The 16,733-nt window shown below is 38.7% G+C and overlaps 1 protein-coding gene across 1 annotated transcript in view; it reads right to left on the bottom strand.

Annotated features, from left to right (window-relative positions):
• Window positions 1-649: 649 nt before the first annotated feature.
• GALK2 (galactokinase 2) overlaps window positions 650-16,733 on the bottom strand; it is a 42,645-nt gene continuing 26,561 nt past the window's right edge. Inside the window, exons 8-10 of the mRNA XM_009994553.1 lie at window positions 15,168-15,378; window positions 6,834-7,035; window positions 650-998 (exon numbers count right to left, since the gene is read on the bottom strand). Of these exons, the coding sequence (XP_009992855.1) occupies window positions 791-998; window positions 6,834-7,035; window positions 15,168-15,378 (621 nt within the window). The 3' untranslated portion in view covers window positions 650-790. The remainder of the gene's footprint in view (window positions 999-6,833; window positions 7,036-15,167; window positions 15,379-16,733) is intronic.

Below are 16,733 nucleotides of genomic sequence, written 5' to 3'. Positions count from 1 at the left end.
GCTAGGATTCAACAATTAGAATTTGGTGTGTGGATAACTCAAAATCAAACTTAGTTTCATTATTTGTTCATTCACTTACTGGACTATGTTGTTACACTGTACAGCTCACAGCACTCATTTTTGTTGAAAGTTTTATAACAAGTCACCCTTGCACAAGGATGCAGAAGAAAACATAGCTAGAAGGAAAGTTTTCCTGCTTAACATAATGTATTCCTAACATTTTACTTGACCTGCTATTGCTACTCTAATATTATAATGAATTACAACAGTTAAAATCCTGTTTGAGGAGAGTATAGAACTTATATTTTTTAGCAAGGTCCTTCTGATTTTTGAATGATTCGGTTTAATCTTTCATTTTTGCAAGATCCTTTAAACAAAAGAATATCCAGCACCCAGAGTGAATAAGTACAGAGCAGCCCTGCAAACCCTGTCAGGTTCCCACCCTATGGTGAAATGGCTTATTGCTTCACCTGGTCTTACTTTTATGACAGTAAATGGAAAATAAAGAGAGCTCCACTGCAACAAAGTATAATCTTTATTTCAATTTCAGTTTTCCTTTTCAATAATTTGTAAATCAAAGTTTGCACTGATAGCTATTTTTACTATGCAATAAACAAAGAGGACTACAATCAAAGAGTTTTCTTTGAACTGCTTCTTCAGAAGTAGATTTTGATAATAGCAAGTACTCATTATAATAAAAAAGGGAAAAGGCATCATTTACTGAGGCATGGGAAGGAAGGACTGCCAGTTCTAAATGCCCTACATAGTTTCTTCCAAATTCTTACGTTCTTCAGGCCTCAATAAAAACCAAAGCTCCTCTTCCAGGTTTGGTAGCAAACAGACTGTTATTCTCCAATCCTAACCTTTGGTCATGGGTTTGGTAATAGGCTTTTTGTACATTTTTTAGGAAAGCATTCAGCTTGTCAGTAGGCACCATTGACACAGTGCAGCCTCCCCATCCAGCTCCAGTCAGACGTGACCCAATGGCCCCAAATTGCCTAAAACGAAACAGAAAAAAATCATGTTAAATAAACCAAAAAAGGGGTCATTTGTCATATATCAAATGCCTTTAGAAAACTAGTGAACACTTTACTCAAAACACATCTATGTCATCTGATTTTTCTAAAGTTCACCCACTTGGTTGTACACAGTGTTACCGCAATTTGCAGTTACCATTTTGGACCAAAAAATGCTGACGCTTTAAACTGCAATATAGTCATTACTGTCAATTCAAAAAGTCACCCTCTTTTATAATGCTTCAGCATCAGCTGTTTTAAGGATCACAGCACAGCTGAGATGAAGAAAGCAGGAGAAGAAAGGAAATGTGTTAGCAACACTCATAAGACATCAGAAGTGAAAACAGAAATACATGACAAAAATAACAAAAGAGGGTTTATAAACTAATTGCACAGGATGTAGGCATGCAAGCCATTTCTCATGTGGCAAAGACAAATAGCTCTATTCTTCCAGGACAGATCTAAAACATGCTGAAGATTCACAGACTCCTACAGGACTGCTGAGCGTGCCCATCAAGAAAAGGAGAGTTCAGAAACTATTAAAATTGTATAGAGTAATTGTACTCAAACATCTGTTTATGCTGAATGGACAGAGTTAGGTACCTCTCTTTAGAGGAGCCTCATGAACCTAACAGATTTACAGCAGTAGAGGTAAAACAAGAATTTAGTCCCAAAAGAAAATAAATGTTCTTAATAAGGAGGGTGAATAGAAAGAACAATGACAAATGACATCCAAAATAAAAATGATTCCCAGCTTCAGGACACTGGTCTGCTAGACATGTCCTACAGCCAGTCCCATGCCATTCTTCTGCAAGATTCAGATGCTATCTTGTTAGAATTTAGTAGCATTATTTTCTTTAGTTGCTTACCTGTGTTCTATGTCTTTACTTGGATTCAACAAATTTAGGAAAATACCATGTAATAAGTTTCTTTGGGGCTTTTCTAACACCAAGATTTAGAAAACTCATTTGAAATTTTAATCTCATGAGAGACCTAATCTGATGTGCAAACAAATCCTTTTGATGTATTTCCAATAGCCGTGCATGGAAAGTCCTAGAATGTGTTGGAGGGAGAGATGGCATCATATGAATAACATTGGAAAATGACAGCTCATTCTGAGTAGGCTGTGGTAATTTTTCATATGTGCATTTTCTGTTTAATGAATCTGGTATACTGCTGGGTTAGTAGAAGTTTAGGTCATATTTCAAGCAAGTACTTACATATGTGTTTGATTCTAAACATGCTTACATCTCGTCTTGGACAGAAACACTTTCTTCAGTGTGTCTGTGTGGTGCCACCCTTCATATTGACTCGATTTTATGTTCATTCTTTATTTCCTGTTGCTGTTTTATTTTACTTATTATTACTATTCCTGTAAGCCACTCAATCTCTGATGCAATTTTTGTCATTTCTGGTCCATGGAGCAATCTCCTAAAATGAGCAGGATCCAGTCCAGTCTCAATTGCAATCAATAGGGAAATTCCCATTGACTTCATAAGGCCCAATACACTTTTCAGAGTCTGCTAAATCAACTGTCTGTACTCATTTGGTCCATTTACCTCAGTCAGAACTTCATATTTCAGATGGTGTCTGGCTTTTATTTTGGTAGGCAACTGGAATCCCTTCAGAATTGTTCTGAGCCTTTTATTGATTTCATAACTCTCTGTGGTCATGCTCATGCCTCATTTTTACTGAGTCATTTTAAAATACTTAGTTGAAATAAAGCATAATGTAGACAGAAAATATGCCTGTTTCAGAGCTGAAGTCACTCTGTTTCAAAACACTGTGGCTAACAGTTTCAAATGTGGTGATACGATTAGATGCTTTTAGCTTAATGCTGAGGAACTTCGAGTTTTGATGGGCAGTGCCCATCAAATTTTCACCCCTGAAAATTAGGTACCTGACATTACAAGTGCTGAGAAGTGAGCACCTAATTCCACACCCACTGGAGATGCGGTGCTTGGGAGGTGTCTAGGTTAACTTTAGAACAGGTCTGCAACTGTCCTTCGAGTCTTCATCAATTCAGTCCTAAGTCAGACGCTGGCTGTTACAGCCAGACACTGCTCTTGTGTGCTGGTGTATAACTGTGCCCTTGTGAAGAGGGGACATGAGCAGACAATACTCTTGTGGATGGAGGGCTCACCCACACAGTATGAGATATGGATTTAATGTGCAAGAAAGTACCCTAGGCAACACCTGGGCTGTGCTACAGCTGTAAGGACAAGGAAGAGAGGGAGAGATGGAGCCACAGAAAGAGAATGCATCTGTAGTCCAGTGCTGGGGGCACTCAGCTCCCAGTCCTGAGTTCTGGCTTTTGCTTCTTGAAGAATTCTTGTATCTTGTTTCAGCATTCACTGGATAAAAACAGAATTATCTTACGAGGAAGGGGGTGTGTAAATGAGAGTAAAAACATGACGACTGCAGTAAAGAAAAGAAGAAAAAAAAATGGAAGTCCTGTAGTTTGGTACATGGAAGCAACAGAGACATTGTAGTACCTCATTTTAAAAATGTTTTGCTGTGAGAGGTAAAGAAATCAGAGCAACATTGTTAATTCCAAGTACTCAAAACTATGAACCAGCTACTCAGAAAGCACAGCGTTAACGTGATGAGATTTAAATATATAAATAAGGTGGTGGGGATTATTCTGCTTTGTATCTTAGTGTGTATTTGAACAGCATCTCTAAGCCATTCTGGCTCTGAAACTTCTTTTTATAGGGTGGTTTTTGGTTTGTTTTCTTGAATTTCCAAATTGTGCTGTAACTCCAGGCATTGCTGCTTCAAGAAAATAATCAGTGATTGGAGTCTTGATAAAAAAATAGTTGTCTCAGCTGCCATAATGCACCTGGAGGTGATGTAAAAATGGTGTCCTTTTAAAAGTGATCAGAGAGAACTCAGCTATCTTCAACTGTAAGGGCATGGCTGGTAACACAAAAATTATCAGCATTTATAAGATGGAAAGGGAACAAAAGAAAGTTATTTGCAACACTCAAGGATTCTGAGAGATTTTCAAAAGTACCTAATGAATTCAGGAGCTCAGATCCAAGTTTTTGTTCCTTAATTGTTTAGTAAATCTTCTGTGTTACTTAGAAGACTAACAGGTAGAACAGCTATTAACAGCATGAGGTAGGTTAGAGAAAGTACAAGTTTTCTGTCTTTCAAAAAGAAAAAACAAACAAACAACTGACCAACTCGTGGTTACAGTTTTCAGCACTACAAACCACAGCAAGTATGGATCCCTTTCTTTCTTGGCAGAGGTTGTACACTAAAACATAAAGATCTAGGCAAAACAGAAAACATCTGGATATGCAGATTACTCTTCACAGTTTAAACCTTGTAAGGAGAGAGCAGCAGTAGACTCGGGCAATTTTGTGGAATGTATTTTTGGAAAGGCTTTTTAAAGTTACAGGGCAGCTGTATATCATTGTAAGTAAAGAATGTAATTTATGTAGTTCCTGGCCATTTCTATAATCATATTGGCCAAGTTTTCCTAGAGTGACTAGTGATTTTATGTCCCTTAGTTTCTTTAATGTACAACGAGAAAAGTTAAGACTTTTCTTCCAATAGTTTTCAAAAGATAGATGCTGGCTTAAGCCTCATTCATTTAGAATAGCTATATGCTCTTAGAAATCTAATCACAGAAGCAGAAAAACATTAAAGAATAGAAAACTTCTAAAGGAAGATACATTTCTTAGGAAATAGTCTTGATGGGACAAGACTGCAAAGAATAATTAACAAATAATTGTTTTGGTGTAATTAATGTAATTAAAAACCTCTTATTTTAATATACCAGTTAGAAGTGGTCTCACATTAATGACTCTCCAATGTGGTGCTCAGCTGTGCTCATCATACTGGCTGTGGGCTTTTCTGCTGGTAAGTTAGAAATCTGATGTAACATGGGCACAGGCATCACTTTTTTCCTTCACTATTTATATTTTGGTCCCTGGAACTGAAATGCTCTGATTAATTTTAATTTAATTTAGTAAAACCCTAACTGTGTACACCCTTCCTTTGGGTTCTGTGGCTGTGTCTCTGCTACTGCCTGCAAGCCAGTGTCACGATACCCAGGCTAGCTCAGAGTGCAGCTGTCTAGCTGTGAAAGCACAGAGCTCAGCATAAATGAGAAACAGAGACTTTCCATCCCCATGCTGAACTTTGTGCTGCAATGGACTGTTGCTAGCATCTATGCTGGCTTATTTAAATGTAGCACAGGTAACTCCACACTGTATCTTATCAGTTTATACCTACTTGTTTTCCCCTACTTGAAACAGGATCGCTTTCTTTTGGCATTTCTGAGGAGGGGCCATAGCAGTAGGATTCAGGCTGGATACCCTAAGTGAAGACACTTTAAATGGCTGGTCTCTTCCACAGAGGTCAGTCATCAGGTGCTACTGACTGAGGCATCAACACTGCATAGTTGCTGTACCTAAAGGTAATGCAGATGTTATGTGTTAAGGCTTTTCCTCTGCCAGTGGTGTCACAGAACAGGCAGTGCTGATACTCTGCACTGCAGCAAGGCTTTGTAGCCCAAGGTATTTTATAGTTCAATACAGCATAGGCTGTCTTCAGCTGGCTCCCTTCTCACGCACAGATCAGCAGTTCCCTTTGAGTGGGAAGCCATGGTGGACTTGCCCTGCTGAGTGACTGTTGTAGCTTATTACATGGTCATTACGTGATACAATAAACTGAATGCAGCCTGTGAGTTACATACTGGATTGGCTCCCAAGAGAAGTAACAAAAATCGTGTTGCTAAATTACTATCAGACTGTCCAATGGCTATCAGGGCTTCTCTGTGTTTTATCAAACTAGCATGTGTATCCCATGCAAAATAATCTGAAGGTCCAAAAGTAGCCTGTTCTTAAGTTTGTATTTTCTGGTTAGCGGCCATTCCATTTTGTCTGCAGAAGAAATCAGACTAATCTGAAAAATCATCTGTATCATACTCTTATCAATTTACAAACCTGGTAAATGGGTATTAAGACTTACAAAATCCACATGAGTATGGAAGGAAGAAAGCCTGTGGCAAACTGCATGTTTGTAAAATTCATATTTTCATTCTAAATGAGACTAATTTCTTAGTTAAATAAAGGTAGTTGCTGGTAAAGAAATATTTCTGTAACTTTCATTTTTAGATAGTAAAGTATTGGAATTTTAGCTTCAAATTGAAACCCAGCTAAAAGAATGAGTCTGGGGAAGTGGTGGAGACTGAATCCTGTGGGGAAAGCAGAGGAGCAGCAGAGTGGCAGCCGTGGTACCAGTTAACACATCTTTTAAATGGTGAAATGCTGTCCAACCTACCTCATACCCTAGACAACCTTTTTTTTTTTTAACTGAAAAAAAAAATGCAATAGCATTTCACAATATATTATTATGATTCCAAGGCAACCGAGGAATTTAGAGCAGCTTGCTTATGCCCTGGAATTCCCATGGTGGCAGTTCTGAAATGGTTAAGAAATACACAAAAAGCAACAGAGTTCAAACGGAACAGCTAAGATGATGTTTTAAGAAAACCAGTTATGACTTCTTCTACAACTTAGCAAAAGAATAGCCAACAGTCTAACGTAACACTTGTGATGATGAGTCAGTCCTAAAGCAAAGACTGTAATAAAGCCATAAACAGCAGCTTTCATCTGAAAGTATTGCACAGATGTCAGTAGGGAAACAATTGACCATGTAATGTCCCTGCAGGAGATTAATTTTGTAATAAGAGACAAGAATACTTTCATTTTAAAATTGCAATAGCCAACGATGTCATATTTTCTCATCAATTCAAACAATATTCTCAACAGGCGATTACTCTTCCTGGAGGTCAAAACTTACAGGCAGATGTCTACCAGCCGATCCAGTTCAGGACAGCTGCATTCATACATTTCCTTGCAGCTGATATAACTTTGGTTCATTAATTCTCCCAGCAGCTGGATTGCATTGGCAGGTGCCTCATTGCATATCTTCTTGAATTCCAGCACTCTGGCAGCTTCACTGTACACATGCTTTGCACGCTGGTATAACTTGAAGGTGGCAACTAAACAAAATGAAAATATTAATACAGTTATCCATTAATATTCACTACAAGGAACATACAAAACCAGCAGAATTAGTTTTCTTTTTTAGTAATTGGTATTTTATATTGGAACTCTTTAGGCTTCTGCAAAAGCTCACCTACATCTTCTTTAAAAGCTCTAATAATAAAAGAGTATTTAGAGTTCACCAAAATACACGGTACACATTGTTTTTCTGTTGATAACTTCAGGCATGTGCTCTGGTTCTTACATGTGTCACTGAACAGACTCGGTCTCTCCTTTTACTTTGCAGAGGCAAGCCACAAGTTCAAGAGTTAGAAGCAACATGCATTGGGACAGTAATCTAAAGTTTTCAGGTTTTCAATAGCAGCAGAAGGGTCCCTGTGCCCTCCAGGCGCAGAGCTTTTTCTGTGACTGGACAGACCTTACCTTGGAAAAAGAAAAACACTGACCAAACCACAAAAATCCACCAACCACTTGATTTTTTTTATTTATTTTTTTTTACTGAGATTAGCAAAAATGCCATTACCGTATTCCTTGTTGCATAGGTAAGGAAGCCCTCTCTAATACTTTCACAATGATGCAGGCTTACCCTGATTGTAACACTAGATTAAAGGCACAGTGAAGAGCACGGGTGCTCTCAGTTTGTTTCAGAGGTTATTTTTGTTGTGTTACCAGCCAGAGTGTCAGTGCTGCCTGTGTGGATGTGAAGAGATGTCAAGCCCAGAAGGGTACTGCTTAGTATTGACCTTCTAAGGTCAAAGGCTGGTGCAAGGATTTTGGCTAAATTTTTTCTATTGTGTCATGAAAAAGCAGTCCCTTTAGCTAGGGTGGGAGCATGCCCAAACCTGTGTGGTCACTGGGGCAGAGACCTCCACCTGAACAGTGGGCATAAAAAGGAAACGGATGGCTGTGGTTAAAGGCTCCTTGAGCTGCTTTTGTTCACAGGAGGGTTTGGTTTCCAACTAATATCTGAGAATCGATCTGCCTTTCCCAAGCTCGTGTTGTAGTTAATTGTTTTCCTCTCCCAATATAATTGTTTGCTTTAATCCCACGTCTGCTATTGAGGAAGTATTGTTCACCAGAAGCATGCATGACATGATTTATGATTAAATTGGTTTACTTGAGCTGTTTGGGTGGTGAATATTAGATAAGTGGACTTAATTCTCTATGTGGAGCATGGTACGTTTCCTTATTTCATCACAACTGAACAATACTCTTGTTAGAACACCTCAGAACATCCCTCATGTTCATTATACTTGAAAATTCTCCTTTAGAACAAGGTCCCTCTCTTCATTTAAGCTTCTGGTCTGTCTTGCTTTCTAAAATGGCTGATGAAACCCTCAAATAGAGGTAAAAGGAGAAGAGAGACAAGTCCTGTACTCAAAAAAGAACTTGCTATCTGACCCAGACACATGGAGTTCCCACTTGGCTGTTGCATGGAAACAGCCAAGTTCTGGAACCACTTCTGATGATTTCTGCAATCTCCATTTGCAAGTATATGTAGAAATCTTACTTGAAAAGCTGGAAGTAAAATTGTGTCCAGGATTAAGTCTCTTGTATGTACATTCCAGATCACAGCCCTTACAGACTAAAACTTCACCAGTATTTGTATAATCCCTTACTATTTCTCCAGATTAAGTGTAAATCAGAACTGTAAATGCTGAAAATACATTGAATGTAGCAGTGTTCTGCTACTGGTGATATTGCTTCTGGTGGTATTTATTTTGTAATTCAATACAGCTCGCTACTGAGAAACCCTGTGTTGCTGTCTTTTGAACAGGCCTTCTGAACGCATTTCAAACTAGGACAGATATGAGGAAACTGAATGCCTCCCAGAAACATCATCTTCAGAGTATCACACAGGAAGAGCATGTTTTGGTTTCCCATTTAGAGGTGTGTTTTACCCCACTGGATTTTGTTACTTGGAGTTACTTGCATTTCGTTTTGCAGAGCAATGCCTCAGTATTTTTGAATGCTGAAGAAAAGCAGCTTGGGCTATTTTTAAGGATGGTTTCTCTTTAAATATTCTTTTCTTATAAGCCATTGTTTTAGAGCAAGGAGATTTCTAAATGTGCATTCGTTTAGGGAATATCTAAAGTTGCGTGAGAGATTGCCATAGCTCACACTCTCTTGTAAATCACCATTGAACAGTAGTAACCCAAAGAATGAACTGAAAACATGTCTGGTTTCAATTGTAAGGCAACAGACTTGCCAAAGGCTGTGATTGATTCGGAGACCACCCTTTGGTAGAGCAATGCTCCACTGGCCAGATTACCTTAAAAATCTCTGGGGTTGTGTTGTGCTTGTCATGTTATGAGTTGGCAACCAGGATGGGTACTGGGGCTGCTGGCCACCAGGATGTGTGATGGGGCTGCTGGCCACCAGCCAGCTTTGAGCAGAGTCCTTGACAGCAGCCACTCCCCAGAGGGTCACTCTGTACAGGGGAGAACTTTCTACCTTGACACAGGCGTTCCCTCGCTGCAAAGCCATCCTTCCAGACAGCCCCAAAGGGGGAGAGAAGGACTGGATGTTATTTTCAGACTCCTTTGTGGACGTTTACCAAATTACTATCGGTTAAAAGCTGGTGTCATTAAGTTGTTTGGTATCATTATTGGTTGGTTATGGGCAGCAGTTTTTTTGCAGAAAATTACATTTGTGGGGTTTTTTTATAGTTCTTCTTTTCCTCCCTGGCATTGTACTGTTCAGGTAAAATTATCTTCAGGCCAGGAAACACTTCTGTACTCTGCAAGTGCTAGTCTAAAATAATGAAATTATTCACACATTTTTGGCTTTCAACACCAGATGCCTCTGGTAAGAGAGGAACTCTCTTGTATCTCTTCTGTTTGGGTGGGCAGTCCAACTAACCATGTCTATATAATAAAAGATAGCAGAGCACACGTTCTTTCCAGAAATGGTATCCATATTGGAATCTCCTTGCTACATCACAGCCAGTATATTAGTGCTACAGAAATAAAATCTGAATTAATAAGACATGTCAGAGAGCTAGAGAGGCTGGGATTTTAGAAGAGTGCAGGAACCAATCAGAATCTGTGCACTTCATGCAGCCACATTTCTTACAAGTAAAATGACTGATTTCCTAAGCTGTACCCTGTCACAGTTTTAAAAAAAATAAATAAGAAGTGTGAATGACTGATTAGTTTATATCTGAGCTAGGACCGGAGTGCTCCGAAAGAGGAAAAACTGAAGCTCTCAAAATAAACCTTCCAGTGTTACACAGGACTGGGTTGCATGGAGCTGCACTCAAAGGAGAGCAAAAAAGCAGGGTTTAGGGAACTAATGCCAAATTCTTAAAAGCATGTGGATCCTTAAATTTTTTACAGTCTACAGAAATGAGGTACTCTATCTGACTAAAAATGTAAATATACTTTCCTAACTCAGTAAATTATAAAGGCCTAGTTTCTCCCACTTAAATTTATTTCCAAATCAGGGGTATACAGGTTCCCTCAGCTCCACTTCCTGTCAGTAAAAAGGGCAGATTAGGGAATCATATATCCCACCTGATTCCCATATTGCCCCATGGCACCAATTTCTGTGGTGACTAAAGAGGAACCTAAAATTTCTGGTGCAATGAAACTAGCTGGCTGTCACACTGACCTAAGAGCAACTGTTTAGAGCATGTCTAAAGTAATTTTTATTCCATGAGGACATCTGTGAAATACCCAGTTCAGGTGCTTTTCTTGTTTTCTTCTCTGCAGAGGATTTCTGTAATGTCCATGAATAGGTAGATTCAGTTCCCTTACAAACCACCAAAATGGCCTTGGATGAAAAGGTGGCATTTTCCAGTGCTCTTAATAGCTCCCATTGCAGTGAGAACCTTACGAGTTGCTAAAGACGTAGCAGACTAACATGAATGAAAGTTTGTCCAAACTCCATATAAAATCTCTTAAGAAACAAAAGTCCTGGACTATTAGTCCAAACAACTGTGGGTTAATTAAATATAGCAGAGAAGTTCACTGTGGGTTTTCAACTGTATCATCATATTTTAAATTTCAGCTTTACAAAAATTGTGCAAACCTGTTCACTCCATTTACAGGGATATTTTTCCTTACAATTAAACATTGCGGCTTCTTAGCAACTCATATTATTTGTTACAACTTCAGCTTCAGCAGATTCCTTTCTTTAGAGGCTTTCTGTACAATTCTATCTGACCTTTAGCTAAAGACCAACCTCTTTAGGCTATATATGTGTTTTTTTTCTAGTTGCTTTGGCAGCTTCTTAAGATGTGTTTCTCTGTAGATTAATGAGCTACACATGGCTGATGGGACTGTTAGAAATTTACAACAGGAAAACCTCACCGACGCAAAATCATGTAGGGGACAGTTTCTACCACCATTACTCATGTGGAATGGTGCCCTTCTCTGTTAGGCATCCTGCTGATTGAACATGATGAGGGTGAAGGTTTCTGGCTCATGATGTGTATAAGAAAATGTTGCCAGATGGCTTTAATTTGAGCCAGATTGTGAACCCCCTACTCGAAGTGGGGAACAGTTGCTCTACTGAGACTGCTCAAGTAACTGTTTGCAATCTGGCTTTCTGAAAATAAACCAGGGGACAAGTCATTGCTGGATTCAGTGACGCATTCAGCAGACACCTGCTTGAGACTGTGGTAACTACTGGTTTGCAGTGCTTTCTCCTCCAGAGGAACACAGGCTTTAACAAGGCTTTTGCAACTAACCTAGACCAGTTGGTGCCTGTGGCACACCCCAAAAGCCTGCACCCTGCAGGTAGGTGTAGGGGATCTGCCTGGAGCAGCCACCTCTCTGGCTCATCCCAAATACACCATGTTTTTATGGAAGGGAATTGTATGCTCCCAATTTTCTCCGTGATATGGATTTTTCTCTGTTATATGGATCAGACTGAGGCTGGAGTATGCACCTGGACCCTCAAGCTAGGAAAGGCTCTTTTTTTTTCTACCAGTTTGGAGGTAACTTCTGTTCTTACAAGAGCAGGGCACTCTACTAATGCACACAACAATGCCTTACATCTCCTGGAGCAGCCTGACAGGACCTCTGGGAGTCCACCTTCCCATATCCTGCCTGTGCACATACAGCTGAGACTGCTCTTGCCCAGAGATCACCATTAACACAAATTATTTGGCAGTGGGAGTGAAAGGCTATTCAAGCACCACTCACTGGAACACAGATTTAGAATTTTCTTTCCAGGGGACAAATGGGAGGGCAGTTAAACAGCCAAATCCACAAAGCACATGAATTTCTGCTTCTCCCATGGCAATTTCATTCCCAGGTTTCAATGTCAAAATTAGATTAGTTTTATACATGAAAAGGAAAAATGGGTTTAAAAATACCTCATTTAAAAAGGGGAAAAAACGCACATTTCATGGCTAAAGGAATACACTGTTTTACAGGAGAATATCCTTTTGTGGTGAAGCTTATGAATACTTAATGTCCCACAATCACCACACACTAAATGTTCTGTGAAGCACTCAAGTCCAAGCCAAAGTTATGGCATAGTGCACCTTAGAAAGTAATATTATTTTTCTAGAGATGTTCAGAAGCCACAAGTGCAATCCATGTGTAAACATTTGCAAGGGAGATTTAAACTCGGGATTTTTAGTTGGCCAGGGAACAACTCCAAGAAATTTAGAGAGGCTTTACACACCATCTGCACTTCTCCAAACCTGGGAAACAAGTGGGCTGCACAGTGGGGAACTGCAGAAATCCTTAACTACCTGCCTATAAAAGGAATGCAGAGCTGCTGTGTGCTTCCAGACCTGGCCTGGGTCTTGCCCAAAGCCTGTCCATACCATTTTTCTTTGGGATGTGGAGTTTTTATCTGGTCAGCCTTAAACATCTATTGTCATGGACCAAGGGTGTTAGTAACAGACCTCCAGAGGTTCCTCTGGGACGTTCCTCTGCTCCTCTCATACAGAGAGGGCTTTTTAAAGGGACCAAGGGTACACGTGGCATTCACCGTTCCCCACACCCAAACAACTTTATCTAAGTATACTGGGCCATCACTGGAGGAGCAGAGGAGGGGAAGCTAGACTTAAGGCTAAAATAATATTTGTATAGCACTTTCAGATTCTTAAACATGAGATACAATGTCAGTACCAAACATTATTTGTGACTATCACTGGGCTATGAATAATGCAAAACATCACAACTACTGACAATTTATATTCAGCCACAGAGAAACTCAAATTCCAGTAAATTATCTAAATAGTAACTTGTGCAAATAATTTACCCTTAACATTATAATATTTTAACAGGAAAGTTGATTAAATATGTACAAAGGAAAAAAAATACCCTAAATGCTATAGTTTCTTCTTCGCATTGAACAAAAAAGTTCATCAACTTTCTAAAAATCTCTGCAGAGATGACTTAGTTATTGGTATGTTTTCTCTCACATGAGGAAGCCAGGCATTGTCCTTAAAATATAGTGGGAAAGTAGAGGGGAAATAAGAAAAATGTTTTTGTCAAACAGCCTCTGGTTTTCCAAAGCCAACATTAAATTTGTTTAGCGTGTAACAAAAACAAACAGAGGATTTAGATTCTTTGTGTCCTTTTCTTCCTTGCATATAGTTTTACAGAAATATGTTGTTTAATTTTATACTGTACATGCAAAGAAGCTTTCTGCATAACCCATTTAATTTGCCTTATCAAATGAAATCATGGTCATGCAAGTTTGAGATACTGTTCAGCTAGCACCTGCAACTGCTAGTCAGAGCCACAGCATAAAATTTCCTTGGTGTTTCTTCTATAGTTTTCATGTTTAGATTTTTTGTTCAGGCTTTAGTTTTTGAAAAAAATAATCTGTATAAACAGTTGAATTCTACAGAACTGCAGAATTTAGTTTTATAAACCAGGTATAAGAAGTATAAACATCTGGTTGTTGATGATCTTGCATAGATGCCTGAATGGGAGAGTGAGGAGACATGGTAAAAGATTTACAACCCTATGGTTTCCCATGGAAGCACTGCAAAGTGTAGGTACGTGGTTCAGTGTTTTCCTCATGTGTAAGTAGAGCACAGAAGTACCGTAACTCTTGCTATGGAGATAAAGAGCTGGATTAAGATATCCTAGCCCATGCTGGTACCCTCTGGCAGTGTAATTAGACTATAAGATGGTTTCCATAGTTTCTGACACTGCTGGGGTGCAAAACAGTTTCTAGACTCAGGACTGGGTCCTGGGTCAATATAGAAAGTTCACAGTCTTTCCAGATATATAAATTAGTTAAATTTGAGCATCAGTATGCATGGATACATTCCTGATTTATATACATGAAACACGTACACCGCTGAAAGAGTCTTGAGAAGGACTGGCAAGGAAACAATTCAGCTATAAAACAGCAGAAATATTAAGGCTATGGAATGGAAACAAGGAAGTAAGGATTGCTTTAAGTTCTTAAGGAAAGAATCTGATCTCAATTGGAAACCTGTTATGAATGCAAATTAATTACTTCATAAAGACTCTACTATTCAGTATTAGCAACCCTGCTATGTGCATCAAGAATCCATCCCACATGTGCTAACGCCCATGGCTGCATGGTATAAACATAAGCAATAAAACATGGGAAAGACCTTTCAATAGTAGATTTTAAGTCCACCAACATTTTCCTAAAAGAAAAACTATATTCATAGTGACAGAAACTTCTTTCTCAGGAGACAGCTGCCCTGTGCATCTTTTATGAAGTGATCATGTATTTATCAATTCAAAACAGAAACACAAGGTCCACCTATGCTAGTCTTTAATACCAGTTAAGGGAGAGCAAACAGGATTCATTTTAATGATGCTGTAACCATCCAAAATGTTTGGGTTTGTGAGAGTTATTGCCTAAAAAGGAAACCTAGTTTAGACTTGTCCCTAGAAGAAAAACTGGGTTATTTAGAGATGACTATTAAACCGCCCAAACTAATCTGAAATAATAGTGATCTGCTATTTCAAGCAGTTTAGAAACAGTTCAATAAAAATCAAGGTTTTGCTCTATTTTAAGTTACAAGTTAGAATGAAAATTGTGGTATTGATTGCCCCACCCAAGACTGTGGGGAAGTATTCTGGCAAGACTTCCACTTGCACTACTTTTTAATACATAAACTTTATATTTAGCACAACCATTGCAGACAAAGCCCCACCACTTCATCTGTGCTCACCATCTTGCGTGTTTTCACTCAGGATCTGAGCGCGGAGCTCTTCCAGGCTAATTCCCAGGCATTTACAAATTTCCTCTGTGCTGTAAGGCTCAGGATGTAATACCTCTTCGACAATGGTCAGCATTTCCTCCAGGCTAACTCCTAGCTTGGTTTGCACATCATGGAGTCTCAACATTTTTTTCCAGTCCAAGCCTTTTGACTTTGAGAGAAGCTAGAATTCAAAAAATAAAATAGAAAATATTGTGCCTTCCCATTTAAAACTATGTAATGGTTCACAAGCACCTTTAAAACCCATTTGCTCTTTTCACTTCTTCATTAGGAACCATCAGAAGCTACTTTTTCTATCAGTACACAGGAAATACAATTTTATTTATGAAAGGTCTATCAATTACATAATCTTCCTCAAATCAGATATTGTCTGCAAAAGCCCTAGTGGCATTATTTGTGTGACATCAAATCAGTGATTTAGCCTTTTCCATGGATGTTGTTACTTCAAGCACTTATTAACCTTTTACAACCACATGCAGACAAATGCTATGACATTGTAATGCTACAAGTCCCTAAGAAGTCTGTTTCTGTGCTGTTAGAATTTGCTCTAACATTCAAAATCCAGCTTGACCTTTCCAATAAGCTTCTGGAGTTTTCTGATTAACATTTATGGTTGTCATTAAAACCTTTTCTTACATAGCCTTAAAAATATGAAAGTGGGTGTAAGATTTGTTTGGGAGAATCAACCATAACCTACCTCAGTCTCTAGAGTTTTAAGTAAATTTTAAGTACATTCTTTTAACATCCAATTTAAAGGAAGTTTGAAACCTTACAGGAAGATTACAATGTGTTAGTCAGAGTCTGCTCCATTCCTACATGATTGGTAATAATAAGTTATAAACCTGTGTGGTTTTGTCCTGTTTTGTGTATCTTTCTTTGTGATGTTTTGGCAATTCACAATAGTTACTTTAACCACCAGAATCTGAAAAGGAAATCCAAAAGAAAATCTTTTCTCTGAGAGATTGCTACATCTTGATGTTCTCATGTGCCTAATGAAAATGGTTGAGTAAAACAGCTTTCCTCATAAGGTATAATATTTTTAATGTTATTAATTAGAGAAAAATACTAAGTGATCATTGTGGGATCCTACTGACGTACTACCATGAATTTCAACAGATGGCTGCACAGATTAGCAGGTACATGCCAGTGTGTTTTACTGGTCTCATACACACATGAACTAACTCCAATTCTGCACTCTTTAAGTTGAGATTGAAGCTTCCAAGTATGCCAGGTCAGACTTTGTGTTTGCAGAAAGTTAAACCAATTCAGCAATCCCAGAAATCTCTTTTCCTATTCAAATCGGCATTAAAACCTCCCATCAACGGGGCCAAGATTTCACATTATGTTTTGTTACTCTTTCCAGTAAACACTGGTTTTGAGTTAGAATGGTTTGAAGTCATTTACATCTCAATCCAGCAAAGCCATTTAACTTCCTGGATTTCAAAAATCATGGGATTTACATACATGTCTGAAAAACGTTTGTTGCTTTGTGCAAAGCTACAGCATAAAATTTCAGCA

The sequence above is a fragment of the Chaetura pelagica genome, unplaced genomic scaffold, assembly GCF_000747805.2.
Source record: "Chaetura pelagica isolate M959 unplaced genomic scaffold, ChaPel_1.0 scaffold222, whole genome shotgun sequence".
Lineage (NCBI taxonomy): Eukaryota > Metazoa > Chordata > Aves > Apodiformes > Apodidae > Chaetura > Chaetura pelagica.
Note: the sequence above shows the minus strand (reverse complement) of the source record. Positions and strands in the feature narration are given on the sequence as shown.